Below are 15,548 nucleotides of genomic sequence, written 5' to 3' on the forward strand. Positions count from 1 at the left end.
TGTCTGGTTTTGGTATCAGGGTGATGGTGGCCTCGTAGAATGAGTTTGGGAGTGTTCCTCCCTCTGCTATACTTTGGAAGAGTTGGAGAAGGATAGGTGTTAGCTCTTCTCTAAATGTTTGATAGAATTCGCCTGTGAAACCATCTGGTCCTGGGCTTTTGTCTGTTGGAAGATTTTTAATTCCAGTCTCAATTTCAGTGCTTGTGATTGGTCTGTTCATATTTTCTATTTCTTCCTGGTTCAGTCTCAGAAGATTGTGCTTTTCTAAGAATTTGTCCATTTCTTCCAGGTTGTCCATTTTATTGGCATATAGTTGCTTGTAATAGTCTCTTACGATGCTTTGTATTTCTGCAGTGTCAGTTGTTACTTCTCCTTTTTCATTCCTAATTCTACTGATTTGAGTCTTCTCCCTTTTTTTCTTGATGAGTCTGGTTAATGGTTTATTAATTTTATCTTCTCAAAGAACCAGCTTTTAGTTTTATTGATCTTTGCTATCGTTTCCTTCATTTCTTTTTCATTTATTTCTGATCTGATTTTTATGATTTCTTTCTTTCTGCTAACTTTGAGGGGGTTTTGTTCTTTCTCTAATTGCTTTAGGTGTAAGATTAGTTTGTTTATTTGAGATTTTTCTTGTTTCTTGAGGTAGTATTGTATTCCTATAAACTTCCCTCTTAGAACTGCTTTTGCTGCATCCCATAGGTTTTGGGTCATCATGTTTCCATTGTCATTTGTTTCTAGGTATTTTTTGATTTCCTCTTTGATTTCTTCAGTGATCTCTTGGTTACTTAGTAGTGTATTGTTCAGCCTCCATGTGTTTGTATATTTTACAGATTGTTTTCTGTAATTGACATCTAGTCTCATAGCACTGTGGTCAGAAAGGATACTTGATACAATTTCAATTTTCTTAAATTTACGAAGGCTTGATTTGTGACCCAAGATATGATCTCTCCTGAAGAATATTCCGTGAGCACTTGAGAAGAAAGTGTATTCTGTTGATTTTGGATGGAATGTCCTATAAATATTAATTAAGTCCATCTTGTTTAATGTGTCATCTAAAGCTTGTGTTTCCTTATTTATTTTCATTTGGATGGTCTGTCCAATGCGGAAAGTGGGGTGTTAAAATCCCCTACTATGATTGTCTTATTGTCAATTTCCCCTCTCCTTGCCTTTTAAATGTACCCAAGGCTCCCTGTCATTAAATGACAGCACACTCACACACCTCCCCCTTAACCCACTGTGCCTTCTAGCCTTCTACTTCTGTTTTCTTTATCGTAAGTTTTGCCACAAGAAAATCTAATCTATTCATCTCCATTTCATCACCTATCACTCTCCTCTGTCCTTTCAAGTCTGACTTTGTCTCCACCACTCCATGGAACTGACCCTGTAAGTCCTCAGTGACTTCCCCTTGCTGGACCCGGTGCTGATTCTCAGTTTACCTCACTTCACCTCTCAGTGCCCTCAACACAGCCGACTCTGGTTCCCACCACACCACTCCCTCCTGGTTTTGCTCCTATCTGGCTGACCTCTTCATTGCATTGACATTTGTGGCTCAGTATCCTCCACCCAGCCATTGGATGTTGAATTTCCTCAAAGCTCATTCTTAGACCCTCCCCACAGCTCACAGGTGTTCTCTTCCTGAAGATTTGCATACATGCCCCTGGCTTCAATTCTCTCCGTACACAGATGACTCATAAATGTATATTTCCAGACTAGATCTTGCCACTTTGCTTCAGATTCACACATTCAACTGTCTCTTTAGCATCTCCATTTGGAAGTCTAAAGGCACTTTAAAATCATTATGTCCAAACTGAAGTCATGATTTCTTTCTGCCAAACTGGACCGCCTGTCGGCACTCATCATCTCAGAAAAGAATCTTAGGACTCAGACCTGCCACCTCACTCCCACTGGCCCACTCCACTGACAGACTTTTTCCCTTCTCAACATCTCTCAAAGTCACCTGCTCACTCCATCTCCATCATCATCACCACTCCAGCCCAAGCTCTTTCCTGGACCAGCAAAATCTTCTTTGATGGTCCCTCTTACATCTGCTATGAACCCTTCTAATCCCTTTTTTACAATACAACCAGACTAACCTTTTTGAAATAAACATTTGATCATTAACTCCAACTTCAATGACCTGAATTGCTTCTCATCGATCTTGGGATAAAGACCCAAATCAACACGGCCGGTAAGGCCTTAACTGTCTGGCCCCTGCATTCCTCTCTAGCATCATCTCACATTAAACTCCGCCTTTCTCAGTACCTCAGCTGTGCCCGACTTCTTCAGCTCCTGGAATGTCCCATGTGCCCTCCCGCCACGTAGGGCCCTTCCACATGATCTTTTTTCTGCTGGAAATTCTCTTTGTACCACCATCTCCAGCCTCTCTTTTGCTTAATTAATTCCTCACCTTTCAGATTTAAGTTCGAGAGTAATTGTTCTTAGGGAAGCTTTCCCGGACTTCCCTAATTAGGTCAAATTCCTCCTATTATATGCTTTCATAGCACCACATACTTCTTCTGTAGCTGCTATAACCAGCTGTAACTTTACATATATGTGTGTGTGATTATGTGAGTAACACATTTCCCTCACTAGATTTGAGTTCCAAAGGTAGGAACTACTGAGTCCATATCACCTAGCCAAGTGCTTGGCACAAAGAAACGTGCACTAAACATTTATAAGCTGTTGTTTTTGAATGAAACAATAGAGAGATTCCCACTAATGTCAAGACCAAGGCAAAGTTAGCATTATCCACATTATTTACTATCGTTTTTGAAATTCTGGACAATGCAGTAAGATATAAAACATAAACAAGATAAATAACTATTGGAAATAGAAAGAGAAAAATCATCATTAATTGCAGATGATTATTTACTTGAAGAATTCAAAAGAATGCACTCGGAAACTGTTAGATGCATTAAGGGCTTCAGCAGTTTAGTCAGATTTTTTTTAAAAAGGGGAAAAAAACAGTATTCTAATATAAGATGAATAACCTATTATTATTATATTATAAACCAATCATCCCACCAACATTTATCGTATACCATGTGTCAGGCACTGTGATTAAACACCTCTCCAACATAACCTTGTTTAAGAATCACAGTTAATTTCGTTTCTTTTTATGGCTGAGTAATATATGGGGATATATGTATATGTATAACTGATTTACTTTGTTATAAAGCAGAAACTAACACACCATTGTAAAGCAGTTATAGTCCAATAAAGATGTTTAAAAAAAAAAAGAATAACAGTTAATCCTTTCATTAATCCTAATAAGGTAGATATGGCTCTTCTCATTTTACAAAAATAAACCTCTACAAACTTAAATAACTAGCCCAAAGGGAGTGGAAGAACTAGGGTTCAAAAATGGGGCCAGGCCTCAAAGTCCATGTGTATGCTACTAGCCTGTGCTTTTAGAAAATACAAGGGTGAAAATGAAAGGTCATAAATGCAACAAATAATATAAGATACCAAAGAAAACTTTAGTGAGGAATGTTTATGAGGTAGTAAATTACAAAACCTTACCAGAGGGTATTAAAAAGGTAAGCATAACTTCTAGAATGTACATGTATGTACACACGCACACATATACACACACACATACAAATACACACACAACACAATGCTGTATACATACATACATACACACACACACTCTGGAAGATGGAAATTGAATACGTCTGCATGCTTCATACTTTTGGGAATTGAAAAAGAATTCTCTGTTGCCACTCCAGTATGAAAGCAGATTTGTAAAACGTTCTTAATCATCAGTAATGACAACAAACGGATTTACTTTTATTTCCTATATGATGTGAAGGCAAGTTAGAATATACAAATACACAATATCAAGATGTGACTGTGGGCTTCCCTGGTGGCGCAGTGGTTGAGAGTCCACCTGCCAATGCTGGGGACACGGGTTCGTGCCCTGGTCCGGGAAGATCCCACATGCCGCAGAGCGGCTGGGCCCGTGAGCCATGGCCACTGAGCCTGCGCGTCTGGAGGCTGTGCTCCGCAGCGGGAGAGGCCGCAACAGTGAGAGGCCCGCGTATCCCCCCGAAAAAAAAAGATGTGACCGAAAGTTTATCTTTTTGGAAATCTATAATTTGCATATCTTATTTTTCTACAGAAACAGGAATGTTGAAGAAATAACTATATGCCTGTGGAAGTTCTACTTTCCTGTGGTTTTCAGTCACTGCAGACTTACCCTGCCTATTATCCAGGGTGAGGGTTAAAAACCCACATTCAAAACCACACGTAAGTGGACTTGTAGAGGCCAAGCCTCTAAAACCACATTAAAATGGATCACAGAGAGGCAAGTATCACCGCCTATAAGTAATGGAGTAGAGACAGTAAAGCCGAAATAACCGAAAGCTGCACTCCATCAGGACAAGGACTATGTCTTCATTTTGTACCCTGATCCTGAGCCCAGAAGCAAGTGCAGAGCATGGAGTCTAGCACAGAGCAGGTGTCTGGTTTCCTGCATTTACAGAGGATTTTATAATCCTCCAAGCTTTCCAGTTTTTATAGAATTTAGTTATGTATTTAAAAGGAAATTTTAAGCTTGAACCCAAGAAATTAAAAACGTTACTTTTTACAAAGTTAAGAAGCTTATTATAAGCGCTGACAGTTCAATCAACCCTCTCTAAAGAACAACAATTAAGCTGTTCGTTTTCTGTTTTGGACTGTGTGATGCCCTCTGATCCTCAGCTTCCCCAACTGTAAAATTTGGGTTAGTGGGTATCCAAGGTTCATCTTAATGATCTAATTCTTAATTACACAGCTCAAGGCACCCTCACAAGGCTAAATCCTGTTTAACTGAAAGTTGAAAGATTACCAAGTTGAGGGCTATTAAAATATGTAAAATGCATTCCAGATACACAAGAGGATGTCAGAAATAAATGGACACCTTCCCATCAACCATCTGAATACTGAAATGTATTTCTAACATGAACAAGGCATTTTTCTCCTCACAATAGGCCAAAAGGTCCACAGTGCCCATAAGGATAAACTGCATTAGTCAAGTTTCACAAAAACTTTTATGTTTGAAACAGATCCTGGTCATGCTATTACTCCTAAGTATATACTCAAGAGAAATGAAGACATATGTCCATACAAAAATGTGAACATGAATGTTCAGAGCAGTATTTTTCATAATACCAAAGACATGCGAATAATCCAAATTCTAACTGGTGAATGGTGAAATGTGATACAGCCATACAATGGAATAGTATTCAGTCCTAAAAACAAATGAAGTACTGACTTATGCTACAACATGGATGAACATTGAAAACACACTAAGTTAAAGAAAGGGGTCACAGAAGATCACTTATTGTGTGATTCCATTTATATGAAATGTCCAGAATAAATAGAAAGTAGATTAGTAGTTGCCAGAGGCTGCTGCTAGCAGGGAAATGGGGGATTGAGGGAAAATGGGGAGTGATTTCTTAAGGATACAGGGTTCTTTTGGGGGGAAAGTGTTCTTTCTAAAACTGATCGTGATGATGGCTGCACAAGTTGGCGAATATACTTAAAGACACCAAATTGTATACTTTAAACATATAAATCGTATGGTATGTGAATTAATAGCTTAATAAAGTTGTTACCCAAAAAACAGAAAATCATTCCAGGGGGATCCAGGCATCCTGGAGGTGGAAACTAGGGATGTCTTAGTGGACACTGGGAACACCGCAGATCCTAACATTTTGGCACCAGGCTCCAAAAATGAGGTCTAATAGACTCTCCCAGCTGAATCAGAATTTACCTGGTCAATTTTCCTTGGGCAACTCCTAGTAGCCTGCTGAGTTCCAAGGACCCAACAAGCCATATTTTCCCATCTGGAGAGGGCCTTCCCGGTCAGGAAAAGAACTGAAGTCAAGGATAACAGAGTACTAGATGCAACAGTAATTCTATCAATGGCAGTATTTAAAAAGCCTGAGATTAACACAGTAGTTTTGGGGGATGCAAGCAATAGCAGGGCTTATTTCTGCTCTCATACTGCAAGACAAAGCTCCAAGTCTCTGGTGAAAATACAGCAATGTAGTGGCTCAGAAGTGGTAGAGACAGCTGCGTTTTGTAGTCATGTAGTAGAAAGTTCCAGACATCTATAATTGCAATTGAATAGGAGAACATTTTTGCATCCCAGTGACTATCTCTAGAGGGTTTCCTCAGATTCATCAAGAAAGTACTAGCTCCCAGATTGCCAAGGGCATATCAGTCTTAAGGTTTCCAAGATACAACAAAAGACGTGGCCAGGACCCTGAACCCAGAGGGAGCAGTAGTTAGGTTTTGGGGCAACGGCAGACATGTGGCAGTGTGCAGGTAACTGAGACTTACGTGCCCGGAAGGGAAGAGACACAGCAGACACTTAGGGTGAACCAGGCTAAGTTCCTGGCTAGTTGGGATGGGCTTCTAGGAACCATGGAGAAGCAAGTAAGAGATAGAGAGAATCTGGAGGCAGATAAGGGTTCTTCTCCTAACTTGCACATGTGTACCTCCAGGCGAAAGGCAGTAGCTTAGCTGAAACCTGGGGGTAAAGCACACACCACCTCATCTGGGTCTATTGACAGGCTGGTGTCTAGGATAGGTGGGTTTACAGGTTGATTAGACAAGAAAGGAGAAAGACAGATACCATGAAGTCACAGTGATTGGATGGCAAGGATTGAGAATGTCCTCAAGAGCCTGAGGGGCAAAAGAGGAGAGGCTTGGGCACAATGACTGGTCCATGAGCTCTAAGACCCGATCGGGAGCTCCTAGTGGGCGCGGGGCCGCCAGGAGGAGTGGAGCCTGCTCTTGAGCCAACTGCCTCCTAAGGCAATAGCTTCCTTATCTTTTCCACCGTTGGCTGGGACTGAAGTCAGAGCATTTCTAGCCCCCAACTTTAGCCATGACAGCTGGCAGGAAGGCACAGTCAAGAGTCAGTGATAGGATGTCAGGGGCCTGGATTCCTGATGAGATGAGTCTCCTTCATGTTAGTAGAGGATCTAGGTTTCCCATTGATTATTTCTGTCTTTTTCCTTCCAACAGAGAGAGAATGACTATCCGGACTCCCACGCCCTGCTCATCCACTTCCTTTTGGATCCTGGAATGCTTAAAGCACCTTGGGGCCAACTTCCACCCCAGTGGGGTCCCCTGACTATATTACCACTTCCTAATCCTAACAGGGTCCCCTGGCTATGCATGTTACCCCACACGTACACACATAAATCATGGTGACCAGTGTGCTCTGCACTGGTTTCTGGTCCAATGTGCAGGTATGGACCTAAATATTTTCTAAGGATGGCTTCTGACCAAGAGTTGCATCAGATAGGGCAATCCCAGGCTGCCTCAATCTGTAATTCTGTTTTATGCACAAGATTGCCTTAACTAATCATTTCTGCATTTTCCTATTTATTCTCTATTAATCAGTGACCTCTCGTTCCATCTCAGTTAGGCGGATGCTTAGGCCAAGGAGCACAGGCTACAGTGCCACTAGTCCTTTATCTTTCTAGAATAATCACGATGAAAACTGAAAGAAAGAAAAGGCATAGTTGTCAATTATTCAACCTTAACCTCCTTTTGACTTCTGCTAATCTGCATATTTGGCCTACCCGATTTAGTGATTTCTCAAACCATCCGCAATGCAAGACCTAACCGTCCCTTAAACAGAAAAATCACATACCTCCCAAACACGTGGCGGTGCAAGGGGTGAAGCCAGCATACTCCCAGTCGTAAGTCATCTCACTGTCCTGCTCCTGCTGGGAGGTGGCCAGCTCACGGGAGGTGGGGCTCTCATCACAGGGTTCCAGGTGGCAGGGCCGCTCGGTGGGCAGCCGGGGGCCTTCACACTCTTCCTCGGGTAGCTCGGTCTCCGTCTGCGTGAACGTCAGGAGCACGCGGCACTTCACCTCTCGCACCTGAACGCCCGGCCCACACGTGGTGCTGCAGGCGGACCAGGGCTCTGGAATGAACCTGCGTGAAACGGGGGAGCCCCGGGTGGGGGGAGGACATGGGCAGTCATTCAAGAGAGGCCACAAAAGGAGCGACAAGCATCGTATGAAGGAAAAAAGTAACTTCATCCAGAGGAAATTCAATATATTTGGAATGCTGTCCTTTTGTTGGTGCTCAAAAAGGTGTCGCTGACAAATGTTCCAACCCCGTCAGCCATGGAAAGAAATTTGTACCAGAGATACACTGAACTTTTGTACCCATTTTATAATTCAAATTCTGTGCTCTGACCTTTGCAGATCATCACTAAAAGGTTTTCTTTAAGATCTGGTAATAAATAAACCATTGTCTAGAGATCATTTCTACTCTGATTTCTTTTATAGTATGGAGATGTTCACCAGTATTTATTCAAGAAATCTTTATTGAGCTTACCCTTTCTTAACAGGCAGAGTTTTATTAAAATGTCTCGATATTTAGGAGCTAAACTGTAGGATAACAAATGCCTTCTGAAGAGTGGATGAAGCTTTAATATTCTTTTCTATTTAATATATAAATACACAAAACTTCTGAATCTTCTTGAAAATATCCCAGGTGTTGCCCAATCTGACTGAATAAAGCATTTATTTCTTATCCTGAATCATTATCCACTAAATCACAGGGTGTCACCCCTTTGGTCTGTAGACCAAAGGCCTACAAAGGTCAAATCCAGCCTACCTGTTAAGAATGATTTTTATAGTTTTCAATGGCTGGGGGGAAAAAAAAGAAGGATAATATTTTGTGTCATGTGAAAATGACATAAAATTCAATGTGGGTCCATAATTAAAGATTTACTGAATACAGCCACGATCACTTGTTCACCCACTGTTTACGGCTGCTTTTGTGTTACACAGCAGAGCTGAGTGTTTGCAATATAGACTGTTTGGTCTGCAAAACCTAAAAGAGTTATTATCTGGCTCTTTACATAAAATGTTTACTGATTCCTGCACTGAATTTAAAACATAGATTCAATAGGGACATATATTTTAAAGATACTCTGAAGGAACACTTGCATCATAAGATATTAACAAGTAATAGGCTGGAAAGAGTGCGGTAATAGAATAAGTCTGGGAAACTTTGCTTTCAATAAGGTTGAATAGGTTTATTGACTGCAAAACTTTTCCAAAAACTATGATATGAATGCATACCATACATATTTAAGAGGGGAATATAATGGGCATCATTTCCTAAACTTAAGTGAATATATGCCTCTATTCATGGGATAATGTTGTACTAACTAACTTCAGAAAATGCTGCTGAGATGTTTGCTTAAAATGCAGTTCCAAGGCTTAATGTTTAAAATCTCAGAATGATATGGTTACAAGGGTCTCTCAGAGTCATTTAAGCTTCTTTCCCTAGATAAGGCTTCATTACAGTTGTACACAATAGCACATACCAATCAGCAGAATTGAAACACCATTGCTTTAGATGAGCCCAATAAAGAAATATCAATAACTCCTCCCTTTCCGCATTTTTGTTTCCTGGGTTGAAAATTGTTAGTGGGAAACTCTATTCTCTAATCCTCATTTTCCATGAAAGGTTTTGCTTAACTTCTCAGGATGGAGAGGTATTGGAGTAATATTTGCATGTTTACTCTCTGCTTGTTGCTTTCCCACGGTAGAACTGGAAAGGAGGAGACTGATTAAATTTAAGATGATGCATCCATAGAATGTAATAAGATGAGGTCATTTAAAAGAAGGAGGTGAGTCTATATGATTGATAAGGAATAGTCTTCTCTTGAAGACTGTTAAATGAAATAAGTGTGGGATATATATACTATGATCTTTTGTCTAAATACACAAAAGGGCATATATATACACATATATAGTGTATATACTATATATAGTATATATTTATAGCTATATGTCTATATATGCTGATTTACATATAATTTCTCTTTTCAGGAAGCAATTGCAAGAGTTGGGAACTGGAGTGTGTAAAGGGAGGCTTTTACTTTTTGTTTTGCAGCTTTAAAATGTCTGAACTTTCTAACCATATGAATACGGTACTTCTATGATCATTAATATTTTTCTCTTTTTGCCTTTGTAATAAAAACTTAAAATTTGGGATTACGTTTTAATGGGAAGTAGATTTTTTTCATTCAGACTGGACTCCTGTGTCTTGTAGATTCAGAATCCTGAGAGGAAGGCTCACCTCAATTCCCAACAGGGCAAATGATGGTTACACTTGATGTTTTTCTAGGTGTCCTGGATCTTTCAAGTTGTTTTTCTGTTCAATTTTTTAATTAAAAAAAATTGGGGGGATGGTGGGATCTTAGTTCCCAGACCAGGGATAGAACCCAGGCCCTCAAAAGTGAAAGCACAGAGTCCTAACCACTGTACCACCTGGGAATTTCCTCAAGTTGGTTTTCAAAGATCCTTTTAAGGGTCCTCTTAAAAAACAAATGTCAGAGCTGTCCAAATTAGCCATGAATGATTTGGGGGAGGTGATGTGGGGAGCCACAGCAACTCCAAAATGTATGCATCTTCTAGCATGATCTTCTTCTATGTATTATTTTTTATTTAAAGGAAAGACAGTATAGTGTTCATGCAGTTCTGAATCTTGTTTTGTTTTTGTTTCTCTCCCACAGTAATTTTTTTTAAAGAAAAGAATGGAGCGCAGTTGCACACAAGCATTTGAAGAGCAATGTCTGGGCACAACAAAACCAGAGAAACAGAGCATGTTCCCTATGTCTTTGCACAACAGAAGAACTTAAAAGAAGAGCAATTCACTAACATGAGAGCTTAGACACAAGATGACAGAACAACAGAATAAAATGATAAACTATAGAGCTGAAGAAACAAACTATGAAACATAACATTATTAGAAACTAACAAATAATTCAGAACTAAGAAGAAAAACAGAAGAAATATAGCTGAAAATCAAATTAATGACATAGAAGCAAGACTTGGAAGTGAATGCAGTGTTGACAGAGAGAGAAAGAGAAGCTTTTAAAGCAATTAGAGGGGTGAAAGGAGGGATGGGCTGCAAAGGAAGCTTTTGGGGTGATGGGAATGTTTTGTATCATGAATGGGGCTGGGGTTTTATGGTTGTGTACATCTGTTAAAACTCATCACTTTGAATAGACAGTTTTTGTATGTAAATTATACCTCTCTAAAATTGATTTTTAATGCAGTTTTTAGAGATAAAATGAGAGAGAACCTAAATAATCCAATATTGAAGACAACTGGATTCTTCAAGTAGAGGTTTCAACACATGAAACAGAAAAAAAGTGTTCACAAATAAAATATGCGAAAAATGTGCCTAAAATACAGCTTGGAAAGGTACGCTGTCTTCCAGGAAAAAGTGATGAAAAAATGATTCACATAAAAACCTAGAGCTTTCAGCAGAATAATGCCCCCCCCCAGAGATGTCCACACCCTAATTCCTAGAATTTATGAATATGTTACCTTACATTGCAAAAGGGATTTTGCAGATGTGATTAAGGTTATGACCTCAAGATAGGGAGATTATCCTAGTGGGCCTAATCTAATCATATGAGTCCTTAAAAACAGAAAAAATTCTCTGGCTGGAGTTAGAGAGATGCAGCAGAACAAGAGGCAAGAGAGATTCAAAGCATGAGAGGTACTCAGCCCGCTGTTCCTGGTTCCAAGATGGAAGAGGCCAGGAGCTGAGGAATGTAGGAGGCCTCCAGAAGTTGAGAACAACTCCTGGCCAACAGCCAGCAAGGAAATGGAGATTTCAGCTCTGCAACTGCATGCGCCCGAATTCTGCCAACTCCCTGAAGGAGCCTGGGAGTGGATTCCACCCTAGGGCCTTCGGAGAAGCGTTCAGGCTGACAGACGTCTTGATTTTAGCCTAGTGGGATCCAGAGAAACCAGTTGAATCCAATGGGTTTCTGACCTACAGAACTGTGAGATAATAAATTTGTGTTGTCTTAAAGCACTATGTTTGTGTAGATGAATATACCTGGCTTAAAAAAGTAAAACTTTGAGGATGAAGAAAGAATTGTATAAGCATTACAAAAAAAGTCCCTTATAAGAATAAAAAGTCAGGTGGACTTCAGACTCACAACATTCAAAACCAGAAAAGGATGGAGCAAAAGCTTTGAGAGAGAGAATCTGGGTCCCAAGAATATTATGTCCAGTCAAATTGTTACTCAAATACAAAGGCCATAATTTTCTGTAAAATAGGAACAGTAATGGTACCAACCTAATGGGGTTAGGTAAGGATTAAATGAGATGTCAGAGTGAAAAGTTCAATAATTACAACACAATAAAAAATGACAACTAACATTAATTGCATTATTATTCATGTGAGATACTGTTCTATGTACTTCACATATATTTTATCATTTACTCATAACAACAACCCCATCAGGAAGTATTGTTATTATTCCCATTTTACAGATGAGGAAACTGAGGGTAATTTGTCAAAGATTACAAAGTAGCTACTGGCGTTATCTTACCCTGCCTCAGCAGTGAGAGATCATAGGTGAGAGATGCATTTTAAGATCATCCAAGATGACAATAAAAGGATGCCAGGAAAATTCAACAATACTATTTGGGGGCATTTACTTTTCTTATTTCAAAAATGAATAAACAAACACCAATACCCACTTGATAAAATAATCCTTCGCTCTAAAAGAAGAATGTAAACTGTATTAGTGAAAGAAAAGCATATTTTGGGGAAAATATTATCAGAAACAGAAGGAAATGTATAGCATCTCCTTAAAATTTAATGACAATAAAATTCAAGGAAGCATTCTACAAAACAAAAGATAAATGATGGGGTTAAGGAGTCAAAACATGGCTGGGAAAAAAACCTCTGGCTTGGTTGAGAAAAGACTGAAAAATACAAAAATAATGCAAAGTTTGCTCTATGACAGAAGAAAATCCAAATGAATAGGAGGAAATACATTCAATGAGGAGGAGGGCAAGTGCTTTTGTTTCAAGGGGAGGTGTGCTTCCAAAACATGGAGGAAAAAAGACAAAGAGGTGGGGGAAAATATCACATGTTAAAAATAGAGAAGAGATGCAATACAGACAGTTGGTGAACCTTTAGAATAAATAAGAAAAATAACAGAAAAGAGGCACAAATACAACAGAAGAAAACTTTCATGCACCCAAGAAAGATTTGAATCTATGTCTTAAAAGCCCTCACTGTTTACCAAAATTATTGAAAAGAAAATAGAACCTGGACTTATTCTAGAAAAATCCTCTAATTTTAAGTATATGGGGAAAATCTTATATCTAAGCAGAAAAAAAAAAAATGGTTCAGAACACAAGGAGGAAGGACAGTTTAGGCGCAAATGTTTCCTTTTCAATATCCAGAGCCGTATGTCCACAGTTTTAAGGAAAAAAAAAAAGAAGATAGCTTATTAAACAAGAGTTCATATTCCTGCTCATTTGAGGGTATAAGAAAGGCATCCTTAAATATAGAGGGTCTTAGAGAGTATGCCATCTGTATAATCTCCCAGAAAAAAATGCACAAAGATCCCCTCCAATTTAATGAGAATTTCATTTTTAAAATTACTATGGGGGAAAAACAAAAAACAAAACAAGATTCAGCACTGCCTGAACACTATAGTATCTTTGGTTTAAATTTTAAAAAGGAAATTTGACAGTAGAAATTAAATGCCTTCAACGTGCCTATCTTCTGGCCCAGAAATTCCACCCCAGCAAATGTGTCCCAAGGAGACCATTAGAGATGAAGAGATGGGCAATTTGAGATTTGCTACAGTTTTATTTATCATAGTAAATAATTAGAAACAAACTGCAGACATCCAGAAAGATCTCTCTAAAAATGTAATTGTGATTACATCACTTGTTAAAAATCCTTAAATGGCTCTCACGGCCTCCAGATGAAGTCCAAATTCCTTTATAAACCATGGAAGACCTCCAAGACTTGCTTACTTTCCTAGCTGCCATTACCACCTACTTCTCCTCCAGCCCCCCTCCACGCTTAGTACCTCAATGTCCAGGTGCGGCCCCCACAGGCCAGTTGGCCAACATGCAACCTCGATACCTGACATGCTGTTCTGACATCTGTGTACGTCTTAGGGCATCATTTCATGTACCACCTCTCCCAGGAAGCCATCCCTGACCCCCTAAGCCTTACAATACTGTAATATAATCACTAACTTCTCTATCTGCCCTATTAGACCAACCTAAGGATGGGAGAGACTTGAATTCAGGTCTCCTAACATAAAGTTGGAGCTCTTCCTAGTATCACATGCCAGAGAATCACCATCCACCACTTGATAGCTCCGAAATGTTGGATAGTTCCTTAATCTATGCCTTTGTTCCCTCATCCCTAAAATGAAGCGAATAATAATGCCTCCTTATGGGGTCATTGTGAGAATTAAATCAGTTAATCCACATGGAACACTTAGAACACAGTCTGGCACAAAAGAAGTCCTCAATATTCGTTGTTTACTGCTGTTGTTGTGAGAAAAACAGCTGCCTGAAACATAACCTAATTTGATTTTAGCAAATACAAATAGCACAAATGCAGAAGCTAAAATAGCAGTGAAGAAAATACGCAAAGTGTTCTAAATCCTTGCTTCTCATATATGAAAAATGGGAGGGAGGGCAGCACGGCTAAGGAAGTGTTGTGAATCCCGCAGAAAAACTAGGAAGGCTCCAGGGAAGAACTTTTAAAACAACAATGAACCGTATCAACTGTCAACACATTCCACAGCTGAAAGTTAAGAAGGTCAAAACTGCAGTTCCCTGGCTTAGCTTTATAAGCTATAATTTTTATTTTTCTAATTAAAAAGAAAAGCCTTTTGAACATCCACTTTCTATGTAAATTCAGAGCTCGGGCCATAGTTAACCACAGAGGCAGAAATATTTAGCTCCTCCAGGAGGGTTTGGGAGGCTTTCCTCAAGGGATCTGAAATACAGCTCACTGTCAACAAGCAAGCACCCCCAAACCACAAGAGACAGGGGTAATAAAAGGATGAACTGGAAGCTGAGATATGTTGTGGTTTTGTTTGGAAATCAAGGGAATGACTAGAGTCAGAAGTGGTAGGAGGAAACCATAAACTTCACACTAGACAGCCAGGAACAGGCCAGAAGCTGCCAGACAGTGTGAATTATAAAGGAAAATTGCAGAGAGACCACAGAGGGAAACAGGGAGGAAGGTGGAGGGAGGCAGCCGCTCAGACCCGGGAACAGGTGCTGGGGCCTCGGTTTTCCATGATGGGAAGAAAGAAGTAGTGTCCTACAGGAGGAAAGGGTGAACCAGCTTTGCACAGTGAATACGGACTGGAAGAGCCACCAGCAAAGTCGGGTGGGGCTGACAGTTCATGCAGGCTTGGGGATGGATACGGGGCTGGAACCCGCTAAGCTTACACGATATGGGCCTTTTCCAGTTAAGTAAAACAAACCGTATTTTCAGAACTTAAAAGGGACCCTCAGGACTATCTGACCCAATGGTTCCCAAATGTGGATGCACCCCACCCCCAGTCACCCAGCGTGCTTGCTAAAAACGCTGCTGACAAATCCACAGAGATGGAAGTAGAACAGAGATTACCAGGGGCTGAGGGTAGGAATAGGAGGGTGGGGAGTCAGTGTTTAGTGGGTACAGAGTTGGGGTTGGTGACGATGAGAAATTCTGGAGATGGA

At 39.9% G+C, this 15,548-nt stretch overlaps 1 protein-coding gene across 5 annotated transcripts in view; it reads right to left on the minus strand.

Moving 5' to 3' along the window:
• Positions 1–15,548, minus strand: part of ADAMTSL3 (ADAMTS like 3) — a 366,800-nt gene that overhangs the window by 117,229 nt on the left and 234,023 nt on the right. For all 5 annotated transcript variants that reach the window (XM_060293778.1, XM_060293777.1, XM_060293779.1 and 2 more), the window contains one exon: positions 7,655–7,944. In XM_060293778.1, the coding sequence (XP_060149761.1) occupies positions 7,655–7,944 (290 nt within the window). The remainder of the gene's footprint in view (positions 1–7,654; positions 7,945–15,548) is intronic.

The sequence above is a fragment of the Globicephala melas genome, chromosome 2 (assembly GCF_963455315.2).
Source record: "Globicephala melas chromosome 2, mGloMel1.2, whole genome shotgun sequence".
Classification (NCBI taxonomy): domain Eukaryota; kingdom Metazoa; phylum Chordata; class Mammalia; order Artiodactyla; family Delphinidae; genus Globicephala; species Globicephala melas.